The sequence below is a fragment of the Macrosteles quadrilineatus genome, unplaced genomic scaffold (assembly GCF_028750875.1).
Source record: "Macrosteles quadrilineatus isolate MER2022 unplaced genomic scaffold, UCM_ALF_1.0 Scaffold_2__2_contigs__length_208266976, whole genome shotgun sequence".
NCBI lineage: Eukaryota > Metazoa > Arthropoda > Insecta > Hemiptera > Cicadellidae > Macrosteles > Macrosteles quadrilineatus.
The window spans coordinates 163,249,090-163,261,842 of record NW_026542595.1 but is presented as its reverse complement, the minus strand read 5'-3'; the positions used below and the strand labels follow the sequence as shown (position 1 = coordinate 163,261,842).

Sequence of the window (12,753 nt, the reverse complement as noted above, 5' to 3'; positions counted from 1 at the left end):
CGCATGCATACAATGCCGCAGATTGTAGTCCACGTTGAATGAGTTGTGACCTGAAAATATCATATTGGCTACCACACTTCAGTTCAAGTCCGTTACAAATGTAAAATCCTCAAAGACTCTCCTGTCTTCAAAGTAAAAGTACCCCCGCCGCAGCCAACCTGCAGACTAAGCGAATTTCAACTTGTCTGATTACATTTTTACTAAAACATTTCTATAAATAAGACATATTTATTCCCAATTTAAATAAAATTAGATTTTACAAGTGCTTAGGTTTGCTGCTATGGGGAAGGTAAAAAGTGTTTTTGACCATATGTCAATAGTATAGGATGAAATAAATAAATTTGCCAAATTTTATCAATATATCCCTAAACAAGTAAACTACAACAGTTTTCATTTTCTCCATAAGAATAACATGGGAATTTTAAATTACACTTTTTAAAATTTTCTCCGTGACTGTTAGGCATACAACAGCGCTTCAATATACTATAAATATAAATTATTTCTTTTTTTAAGCTCTACAAAATGGTTGAGAAAGAAATTGCAAATTTTTTTTGTTTTTATGGTAAAAAATGGGAAAAACCCATTTTTACCCCATAAAACCCCCCATAAACCCCTGTTCCCATGGTCTGATTATGCTGGTTCGCGAACTCGTTCGAATAAATGTAGGTTTACACGTTTGTACCAAATTTCATCAAAATCGAATCATTTTTGCTCGAGTTATCGCGCTAACGGACACATATATAAATATATATATGAATTTGAACGGATGGTGTTTTTGGTCTCTGGGGACCTCAAAACGAAAAAGTAAATCGGTCCCGGGTCTAGGTCTTACCATGAGACCTACGGTAATAGCTTATTCCCTATATGGGAAATTCCCTAAAATATACATTAAGAACTCATTGATCCTAACCATTGATCCATGTTCCTAACGCTTTTTAAAAATAGTCAACTTGACCGTTGAAGAACCTTGAGGAAATCTGATGATATATTGATTTAGTGCTCATTATAGGGTTTTTGAGGGTAATGTAGGAGCAAACTGTCAAAATCCGTTAGCTTCCAAAATCCAAAAACGCAAGTTAAGTTGGGTTAGTTAAAATTTCTGATTTTCTAAGTAAACTTTTCGAAAGTAAACTATTTGTGAAGTTATTTGGAGATTATGGAAATAAATCAAATACTTAACAACGAATTTTGTACGGTCAAACTTAAGTTCATCCAAGCAAAACTATTAATTATCGGTGAAGCGTAATTCAATTCACTTATCAGTTTGTAAACCCGCATTTCACTTAATACTGCTTTGTCCAGAGTTAATTAAACACAACAGTAAGTTAATCTTGTAACGCCCCTATAACATGACATAAATTGTAGCATCTTTCTATCGTACACTTTCAGCTACGATAAAATTGCTGAATGCTGACGATTAGAAGCTGGATTTCGTTATGGTTTTAAATTCTGTTTATTGAGCGACAGAGTAAATATAAAAAGCGTTTCTTTTCAGAGTGTTTAGTATCGTAAAAAAAACTAAAGAGACAAATGACACCTTTCTACAACATTTCACCAATTGTACTTTACTTCTAGGGAGTAGGATTGTGAGAGAGTTAACTTAAAAGGAGTATCGTTTTCACTTTTACTGCAATTATGGTGATGTCATCATTCGATTCGGCCATTAAACAAAACACCGCAATAATTGAGCATATATCGTGCCTTCCAGTCAGAAGGTGTTCATTAAAGGCTATAACACTTAATGAGCTGAAGGTATTCAACTAAAAATAACATTACTCATGTGTACTTTCAAGCTACTGAGATTTTAGACTGATGCACAAACTAAGTGCAAACGGTTTGTAAGCCTTCATAAGCTAGCGTTTTAGGGAAACCTGAAGACAATTTTCTTTCCAATTCATATACTAATACTTCCAGGGTTTTCAACCTCGAAAGTTAACATCAAACCGAAGGTACTCAACACCACATTTATGGTGTACTCAGCAGGTACTACATGTAGTAATAATTAAATCAGAAATAACAAGGAAGGAATTTGTCTCATTGTATCGTTCTTAAAAGTTATAAAATGTTGAAATCCAAAGATGAAAACACAAACTAAATTGTTTTTAAGTCTAAAGAACTCGAGTTTGCTATAGTTATAACTAGGATTGCTTTCATAGCAGTGAAAGCCAGTTGGGCAAAGCGATCATTCTTATTTAGCAACGTAAATCAAATCTGTAAAATACTGCACCTATTCGATCAGTGGTCGTTTACAAAATGCGAATGAAAACTTAGGACTTTCTCTGTATTATTTGATCAGTGGTCATCATCCTAATTTTTCCTACGTAGGTACTGTGTTTAGGTCGTGGCTTGTTTTTAACATATGCTATGATTCTTTGTTTTGTTAACATTTACGTCGTTATTTTGTATCAATTATGGCAACCTATAAGGTCAATATTAAAATTTAAAAACTTCGAGTTACTTTTAACTTACCGGTACAGTATATAGACATTATCCAAAATTGAAATCGGTTTCGTCTAAACCTTCTTAACATTTGACAACCCGACCTTGGTAAGTTTGACTGAAAATGTTATTGAGTTAATGTGTTAGAGAGTTAGCATTGAAGTCGATGTAGTAACACTTCGGCCCAGTAACATTTCGGCCAAACTCAAATTTCTTAGAAAAACAGTATCACTTCGTCCCACTCGCTTTTACAGATGATTAAATAAGCTAATGGAGTAACATTTCGGCCCGACGAAAAATTCACAAGGGTTGAGGAACGCAGTTCAGGTAGTAAGAGGTACATACCTGTATACTTTGCAACCACCCTCTGGTGGAATGTCGCCCAACCGTCACCCCTTGCATCCTCTGACCTCACATGACGGAGAATCGGTGGAATCTTACCTAACCTAACCTAACCTAACCTAACCTGTCAAATATTTTGTTGGGACGAAGTGTTACTAGTGGGCAGGTAGAGAGTTGGACCGTAGGCCACATCTGAGGGTTTCGGGCCGAAATGTTACTGGGCCGAAGTGTTACTTGGGCCGAAGTGTTACGACACGTTGAAGTCGATCCCAAAGAGCTCCGCTCAATTAAAGCAGTAGGCGCGCATTACTATTCAATGTTAAGTTTTGGATCAATCACGTAACAAATAACAGATAATTATTGCAACCGCAATTTGACTTAGGTCCGCTGGCAAAATACATCAAACATCAACAAGTGGCCCCATTATTTTCACGCCATCCATTTCCATTTTCATGTGGTGGTCTCATTATTTTTCTTCTTCTTCTCCACATGGACTTGAGTGACATTCATTTAGTTTGATGGCTGGATCTGAGTATCTTTAAAATTATTTAATAATTTTTGTGTAACTATTCTGCGTTTATCACTAAAAAAACGATCATACTGGAATATCTGAATTCATCTAGTAAAAAAAAACTTAGTTATTCACCCAGTGGCAACATCTTTTAGATGGGTTTTTTAGCGAACATCTAAACTCAAATACGTTGAGAATGTGAGAATATATGCGATATGGAATGAGGGTCGAAGAATTAGAACAAGAGACATTTGCGAGAAAATATCCAAATTTGGGTATACGGATGAATCTTATTGACTGAAATACCAAAACCTGACTCGGGACTCTCCAGGATCGTAAAGGATGACGACCTCACCAACCCCAACCCACGGACTCGGTGACTCAACTCTTACACAATCTGAAGGGACGGCAGACGCGGCGGCGAGAAAGCGCGGTGGAAGTCGATGGCAGATCCGCTTCTGGAGGGAAAGTGACGAGCCCTGAGGGTGTGTCAGGGTAAAACCCGCGTTACCTCAGAGTTCACTTATGAAGGGATCAGTAAGACTTTAATCAATGGAAAGAGTCGAGAACGTAATATCTGATGCAACTACAGCATAACTTGCCTTTCTTCGATAATTTCAATTAAACCCTACCATTTTTTAAGTCCATAGTTAACGGCTCTGATAGAAGGACTAACTTAATGTTTTTGTTGACAATCAAATAACATAAACTGTTTGGCAAATCATAGTTTGGTAAATGAACAGCAGCCGTTAAAAAAAACTCTTTTGGGGGATACACGTATTTTCACATTCGAATTTCACTCAATGAAAATGCATTTCCTTCACACATTTCTATCTTCGATGGAGATGCTATCAGTGAATTGCAAAATGCTGTGTATCGACCTTGTGAACACTTCAAAGCCTTTATAGGTTGTAGTTATTCTTGTAATTTATGATTTATGTACTAAGGCTAAACTAAACTATTTAGAACGTTTTACGTTCCCCAATGTAGAAAAGGTTTCACTCAACTGAGTAACATATCATTTTTGGAAGTTTGTGTTGTAATGTTGCTGTAGCTCCAGGTGGCCTATGAATCATTGGCGACATTATCCCTTGGCTACACGATCTAATTATTGGAGAGGTTTGAATGTCTTGCCAGTAGTCCCAAGTTCTAAACAAACCAGCCACGATCCCCTTCATTTGGGGATATGTTGAAGACCTTTCACTGGCGTGGTTGACATTAATACGCAGCCTAACATATAAAAATAGTCGGGCAAACCACAGCGTGGAGGTTGGGAATGAGAGCGCGAGGTGAATATCTGTCTTGAGGTGGGAATCATAATACCAAATTCCCGCTAATTCTCTCGGGAGGCCCGGGCGTCGCTCCAGTGACCGCGGCAGGAATCTGGGGACCTACATTCCAAGGTCGAGCTGGGACCACCGTTAGGCCACGGACCCGGTCACTGGGTGATGAGGTGCTTTAGCATTGTGCAGTGATGCAAGACGTGCGGGAATTATCGTATGTACGATAATTCTGATGAAATACAACAAAGGGAAATCCTTAGCATTAAGTAAATACGACTTGAATAAAGGAGGACACGATAAAATTTGAAAAGTGGAATAATTGGAGGAACCATAAATTCTTTGTTTGCTCCAGCATTGAACTCGACAATTTCATTTATGTTAGACCTACAATTATGTTTATAAGAAGATTCTGCTTATTCCTAGTTTGATTTAGCGCATAATTTGTACTACAGACTAGGTTTTTGTCTCCCTAGTCTGTGGTTGAACTGTCCAATCGTAGGTTGTAAGTACACACAATTGGACATCTTCTTTACATATTTAGATAACCTCGAAGCGTTTGAAAATTCCATTCACTGGTCATTGTTTTATTTTGGCCGATTTTGCCTCATAATATAGTTATGAATGATCCCGTACCCTCAGAATGGTGTGTTTGATACAGACAGAATATACAGACAAAATACCCAATATTCGAATAAAACTGACGGAAAAAAAATCTTCAAACAATCAAAATGCATAATTAGTTGAAAATCCGCATAAAACGCACAAATCAAAGATGCAACACCTTTAAAACCTTGATAAAAACGTAAATTATCCATTTCAATTATAAGCACAATGGAAACACAAACGGCACACCCGTAATTCGCTGTCACCGGATAATCATAAATGGATATTACACATCGAACATATTAATTAAACGACTATTAAATGCATTCACTTTCTTCAATTAACTTTCAATCACAGATCCATTCCGGACGTCCGCCGTTTGCCGTTCCACTCCGGATAATCGAGGGACGGATAAAGAGCAAATCAGCGACCATGTTGTCGTGCGGCGGACGCGATTTCCACAAATTTTCCTGATAATTGGTGATGTGGTTAACTCGCGGAACGGAACATGAAACACGTGATCTGAGGGAATCGGTTTGTCTTTTATAGCGCTAGGTTTAAAACTGAGAATATATATTCATACGATAGAAAAATCCAAAACGGTATGCAAAATTGGGTTATGTTAGATAATGTAACATTTGTAGGAACCGAAAACGGAAAGTACATTAAAAAAACTCGCACACAAACTTATCTTAACTTTACACACTTATCAGATGATAAATATGGATAAAGCATATTTCAAGCTGTCCGGTATAGCCTACTACAATACGTAGAGAGCGTTTTGAGGCTCAAATATCCATCATTGCTTTATTACGTTCCTGTTATTAGCTGAAACGTGCATACTGCAAACCCGTAAAGTAAGAAACACAGTAAATCCCTAACCGGATATCAAACGACACAATGATATATATATTTAATGTCTACGAGATATTTTTGTTTAGTTAGTTGCCACGTTCACTTACAGAATATTCTCAAGACGTTTGTATTTCCCAACCCAATAGCATGTTGCATATTTATGAGGTAAACATGCACTGGAATTCGCTTGAACATATACTTCACAGAGCAAGGTTGTATTTAAAACCCCGCCGACCTAAATATTGAGGCACGTGGAGTTTAATCATAGTTTCGGTTTTGTGAGAGACACTGTCAATAGGTCGAAAATACTCTAAGTAAGTGTAAATCTAATAGGTTTTGTGAATTTTTCGTTACATTTCTTGATAAAACATCAAATCAGGGGAAATACTTTTTAAATCCATGAAATATAATAAGCATAATATAACGAAAAAATAAGCCCTAGTGAACTTTTCCTTATTATTAGTACACAATATTTTGATAGTAGGGGTACGGATGGTCTATTGTCTAGTGGATAGAGCAGAAGAGTGTCTTGAAGACGGATAAAAATCACCAGTGGTTTCCAGCTACGTGGGAGGCCTACTACCGTGATCGAGATAGTTCATCCGAGAACTGTAGGTTCACTCACCACGAAAAGAAACACAGGTATCTTCAGTTAGGAAACCTATAATCGAGATTTCACTGTACGATAGTCATTCTATTTCATCCCTTTACCCAACAGTTTAGTTTCAACCCCCGTTTTGTTACAGAATGAGGAAACAACAGATAACAGGATGGTGTATGCTGGCAGTGCTGGGGTGTTCAATGGTCAACCCCGTGCTGGGTTACCCAAGTGTGGTAACAGCCGCCCATCTGCCAGACAACAGCGATTGGAAGCCCTACGCGCCTGCCCCAGTACCCGCCCCTGCGCCTGACGCAGCCCCCGAGGCGCGCAAGTTTGCTGAGAAACCCAACGCCAGCAAGAAGGTGATCGCCTTGGAGGATAGGAACGACATTGACGATATCCAGACAAACCAGATATCTGTGAGTATAGAGTTTATAAATGTTACAAAAGTGAATTGTAAAGACATGATAGTGTAATTTCAGTCGCTGGTGAGTCTACTTAGGCTGTTTTAAGAGCCCCAGATGGAATGAGCCTTGAGTACCTTAGATTTGGAGAAAATTTCTATAAAATGTTCTTTCTTGGCTTGGATTACAGATTCAAGAGTACCGTAGTCAATCATAAATTAAACCGTTTGCTATGCAAAAATAAAATCAAGCCCAAAGACAAATTAAATGTACTTTGTTCTCAATGTAGATTTATAAAGATTAGCCTATATCCAAGGCAAATTCTTTGTACCATAGGCTAATTAGTTCAAGACAAAAGTATTCCTGTTGTAAACCGACTCCTAAAGATTTGAATTCCAGCCATAAACCGACCCTTTAAGATTCCTGTAAACCGGAATTAGTAAATATGAAAACTAGTATTATTTTTCATAATTTAATTTAACTGTAATTTCGTATGAGAATTAAATAATTTTTATGCTGTGTAAACCTTCAAGGCAATGCTGAAGTTGTTTGTCTATTAAATTTAAATGACAGTGAGATATTACGAGATAAAACTGTTGTAATTAAAATTGGGGAGCTGTAAATATGATTTTTAAGTTATGATTGATTTGCATAGACTCTTCATTGATGCGCCATTAACCCCTGTGAAAGTCTATTGTGTGTTAAGCGCTAAACGTCAGATATGTTTCAGGACGCAGGGTTCTCATGGAGCAACATGCTGGCCATGGTTATGCAGATGTTGTTCAACCCCATCGGCAGCCAACAAGTAGGACCTAACAAGTCCGACAGCATTGACACTGATCAGGTAAACCAACTGTTACAACACTTGAATATTTTGTAAATGATAAAAGAGCATTTTCTCAGCAAGAGCAATCCGGTAGTAAAACTCCAGAGGTTGCAAAAAAAGCCACCTCTCTTTTTAGTTTGTAATTGTATTAACTAGACGTTACTGTTACATGCTCTATTTACAATAGGAATAGAATATAACTTATTAAAACAAAAAAATTCCCATTAGCGTAAAAGACCCAAAGTTTGAGGTACGGGGACTAATACATACTGGAAGCTAGTACGGTAAGTTACCACTCTTCTGTGGGGAAAGGGGGGCTGGTCTAGTAGTAAAATGATAATACTGCGACCACCTCTAAGCCTAGTCTGAAGCATTGTGGAAAACAATAAATTCAGGGCTAGAAACTTGGGGAAAACTACTTTTCTCCAATGTCCACCATTTCTCCAACTTTCCTCCCACGATTAAAATAAAAAAAATCTTGTTAAAATAGTTTGAGACTTCAAAATCTGGGGCTGCGGTGTGGGGTTAAAAATCTTACTACTTATAGTACAGTAGGTTATTTTTAACCTCAATTCACAACCCAACTAAACTTCTTCTTCCATTTCCAGGGCATCTCTCCCTCCCCTTGGGCAAACCTGCTGACCATGGGACTTAAGATCCTCACAGCCATCCTAGGAGGAGGTGGTGCTCCCCAGGGCGATGGCATTGACAAGGTGGACAACTCATCCCCCATGCAGGTAACTTACACACTGATAGCTCACAGTGTACATACTGCAATTACAACTACAACTAGGGGAGTGTTGACTAGAAAATAAACAAGGTTATACAACCTCATATCTTTGAAAAAATCCATTCATTAGTTGGCTAGACCGAGATTCCAGATTGTATTCACAGAGGGATATTTTGTGCATACTAGGTTAGGCTCAGACTAGGAGTAAAATCTTCTGACAACACAGTTGATGCACAACAAAATATTGATTCTGACATAAAAATGTATTAAAAGCTTTCCTTTAGAGATAAAAAAAAAAACTCAAATGATTTAAATTAAACCTCAATATTATAAATGGATTTTTCTAGTTCAATTTTAGAGGTTCTCAAATAATTCATTTCAATGTTCACTTCTACAATAATGGGGTCTATTCCCAAGCCTAAGAGCTTTTCATTTTTAAGAAAAAAAATCAAAGAACAACATGATTCAACTATGCATTTCAATTTACATGGTAAATCTAAATTTTCTTGGTAATCAAATAGATACACGATTTTGTGTCGTTTTTTTTATATTTAGTCCCAGGAGTGATTTCCCTTACCATTCTACTTGCACCACTGACTACAAACTTTATGCATATAATATGTTAGCCACCCAAATAAATAACTCGGTTTACTTCCAATATTTAGTCCCAACCGAATCAAAATTGTTGGAGGAATGTGCTGTTTAAGTTAAATAGAGAAGCTAGTCTATATTAAAGCAACCATAATAATCTTGACACAAGCAATCTTTGTTATAAACATAACCTTGTTTAGTTTCTAGTCAATAAAGAAACTTAGCTATAGACTAAATCGACTTACATTAGCTGTATATAAAGTAGGTGTATTGAAAATGCATGAAAGTATTGAGCCAACTACATGGCACTCTAGACAGATAATTTTATTTCCTCAGTTTCTTTATCAAAACCAATTAAAAACTTTTAGTTTTATTATAAACCAAAATTAGCTCATTAACTCTGATCTTGTTTCAATCGATCAAGCAAAAGTAAATATTTATCCTTTTGAAAATAATTGAAAAATTAAGGTTTCTACTCACAGTCAACCTTATGACTTTTTAATGTGAAGGACCAATTCTTGAAATTCTGTTTAGCTTTTTTTGCTGTGAAATATGCTTGTAGAAAATCATCTTACACACTGAAAATGCTACTGCCACGCCTCATCTGAACTGTGCACATAATTTTACATAGTAATAGCAATAGTACCGGTAGCCTAGTAATTTGTTTGTTGTATCTTTCCAAACGTATTAAAAGGGATGTAGTCACTGATTAGTGCACCAGCCAATATGGCAACAACATGCTAAAAGGGGAAGTTGCCAGCTTGTAGTTACTTTTTCGTACTTTGTTGGGGGATAGATCGGTTCAATTTACAGCTCATCCACAAAAATTTGACCGCTTTCCTAACATTTCGGATTCTGTCTTACAAAATCATACTTACACGAGACACTAAAAAATAACGGTAATTTTTTTCTAAAATGAAAATAAATTAATCTCTATCACATTGTTAAGGCCCATGTCGGTTACATTCAAACAGTTTTAGTCGCAAATTAGACTCTACAAATAAAAAAACGGGGTGTCTGAATAAATCAGAAGAAACATGAGCCACCTGAGATGATCGATAATCAGTTGTATTGTATTGTTTGCGATGAGGGGTACAGAGGATGTGGCTGGCAGGTAGCGTGTAGTGTTTAGGGGTAGAGGTGGATGTAAAGGTGGTTGTGGGTGCTAGGGTATCCTGGCGGCAGTACTGTCAGCAGTGGTGGGCTCCAAGGACCCGGACCAAGTAGCGACCATGGCCAAGCAAGCTGGGGAGGTGAGTCTTGTACATACACAAAACCTTTACAAAATACTATATTAGGCGGAATTACTTACAGAACTCCAACTATCCAAATCATCTAAAGGAGAAAAAGAAATAAACAAACTCAGCAGGTTTATTACAGTTTGCGTTATCCATTACATATTTATAAGTGTCCATCTCGCAGCGAGTCTTTTGGGGTGTCATATCGACCGGCAAGGATAAGTCATCTGCCTACTACCACTGTCTTTTTATGATGTTTTTTATTTGAGTGGTTGATTATGTAGATGAGGTCAGTCCCCTTGAACCGGATGGTTGGAGCTCTACAGTAGCAATGTTAAGTTATATTTTTTATAGTTTAGTATTAAAATGCTAAGTTTTACTTAACACATACCGATTTTATGAAAAATTAATTGACAAAACTGCTATTGAACTGCCACATTAATTGCCATTATTGAGCTGATGAGAATTTATTCAATGCTATAAAATTTATGTTAAATCTTGTCTACATTTGGGCTGGCTACTCTCTAAAACTCTAATTAGAGATTATACCCAGTTTTTAGTACCAAAAATTGTTTTTTAATTTGTGTTTACTTAATTGCAGACATAATTAAGTTTAGAAGTTTTGTAGATCGTTTGGAGACAAAAAGTGAAATGCACATAGTGTAACAACCAATAAACAAAGAGATGTTGGTGTTGCAGTTTATCAACATCGTAGTTAACCTTCTGGATGCCCTCAAGACATCCTTCAGCCATAGATCCATCGCTGCGAGATCCATCGGCAGGAAGGATTCTGTCTCAGAGGCAGCCGTCGCAAGTTTGAGTCTGCTCAAGGTAGGAATGATAAAGTGTAAATATAAGAAAACACTGGTAAAACACATCCAAAAAAAATTAAGCAACAACATGAATGCGATCCATTGGTCTTCAAGCTATCACAGAAACCAGTTTATATGTCACTATGTATTGTAAATAAATAACACTGTACAGTTATAATTTGTAATCGACCAGTTGAAAATCTCGCTTTATATCCAGAGCTTCAAACCCTTGGTCAGTGTTTATATTGGAAGTCTGAGGTAAAGGTAGTTTTTTGTTATGTAAACTTCATAAAAATAACCCCAAAAAATAAAGAAACAATAACAGAAATTGTTTGGTGTTTTTCCTCTTGGCTGAAATTCAGATTAACCTTTCAAGTGTGTTTTTACCATAAATATAATATTTACACAGCGGTAACTAAGTCTATTGCTTATGACTATTGTATTACACACCTCAACCGTAGTGTGTTCGCCCAAAAAAATGACATAATAGGATCTACTACATCAGTAAACATTTTATAGGTGAGCTAATTATTATCTATCACAGGGATACGTTAGGACGATGAAGACAACAGATGACAATTGCCATGAGAAGTACATCTGTGAGGCCAACAACGAATGTGCAAACTCCATGAATGGTTCAAGCACCATCTACTGCCAACTGTCCACGTAAGTCTTCTACTTCACTCAAATCTCAATAAAAAATCAACACTAATTCTAGCTTTGTTGGAGGGAACATAATTTGCAGAGAGCATTAGACTTTATATCAAAACTCTAAAAGATGAATGAAAATTATCGAGTAAATATAAATTGATAAGTTTAACTGACAATGTCCAATGTGTATTAATTCTTTGTGCATTTATTCACGGACAATTGGAAATCCAAAATTTACTATTAATTAATTATATCCTTGTAAAATTGAAACAAAAAATGATGATTTTGAAGGACTAAATTATCAGGGTCTTCAACAATCAATGAGCGTTAATCCAGTAAAAAAAAACTGTCACATATTCCACAAGTTTGAGTATATTTTGTTCGCATTAACTGCTTCTTTGGTGATAACAATTTGTTTGGTTACAAAGTTTTATTTTATGAGATAAACTTCAACTTGGTGTAAGAAACATCAGTTATTTAGAAACAAAAATTCTATAATTTTTATTTTTACTTTTCAACTACTGTTAAGATTACTTAAAATAACCAAGAATAAATTATTAGCATATGGCAAGTCAGTGGCTTAGTTGGTGGCGCAAGCGCAATTGAGTTGATGCAAATACATTGATGTCATGGGTTTGGATCCTGGTGACCCGCGTCTCAAAATTATCAGTACACTTCACCCTTGTCCAGTACTGGCTCACCCTTTCCTTTGCTGGATACGTTTCAGGCACCGGTCTGAGGCCTATGTGGACGGGCAAATGTAAAACTAAAACTTGCTGCCAATCTCTTTAAAACCCAAAAAATCAACACGTCACAGATCTGTTCTTTATAAGATCTTGAGGCACAAAACCATAACCGAACCACAAC

General features: G+C 36.6%; 1 protein-coding gene across 2 annotated transcripts in view; it reads left to right on the top strand.

The window, feature by feature from the left end:
• The window catches only part of LOC128988186 (uncharacterized), a 36,833-nt gene that overhangs the window by 23,267 nt on the left and 813 nt on the right, over nucleotides 1-12,753 (top strand). Inside the window, exons 2-7 of one of the 2 annotated variants that reach the window (XM_054409432.1) lie at nucleotides 6,780-7,053; nucleotides 7,769-7,882; nucleotides 8,473-8,601; nucleotides 10,355-10,438; nucleotides 11,123-11,254; nucleotides 11,780-11,901. In XM_054409432.1, coding sequence (XP_054265407.1) covers nucleotides 6,781-7,053; nucleotides 7,769-7,882; nucleotides 8,473-8,601; nucleotides 10,355-10,438; nucleotides 11,123-11,254; nucleotides 11,780-11,901 — 854 coding nt within the window. In that variant the 5' untranslated portion in view covers nucleotide 6,780. The remainder of the gene's footprint in view (nucleotides 1-6,779; nucleotides 7,054-7,768; nucleotides 7,883-8,472; nucleotides 8,602-10,354; nucleotides 10,439-11,122; nucleotides 11,255-11,779; nucleotides 11,902-12,753) is intronic. The other variant, XM_054409433.1, reaches the window with a different exon arrangement.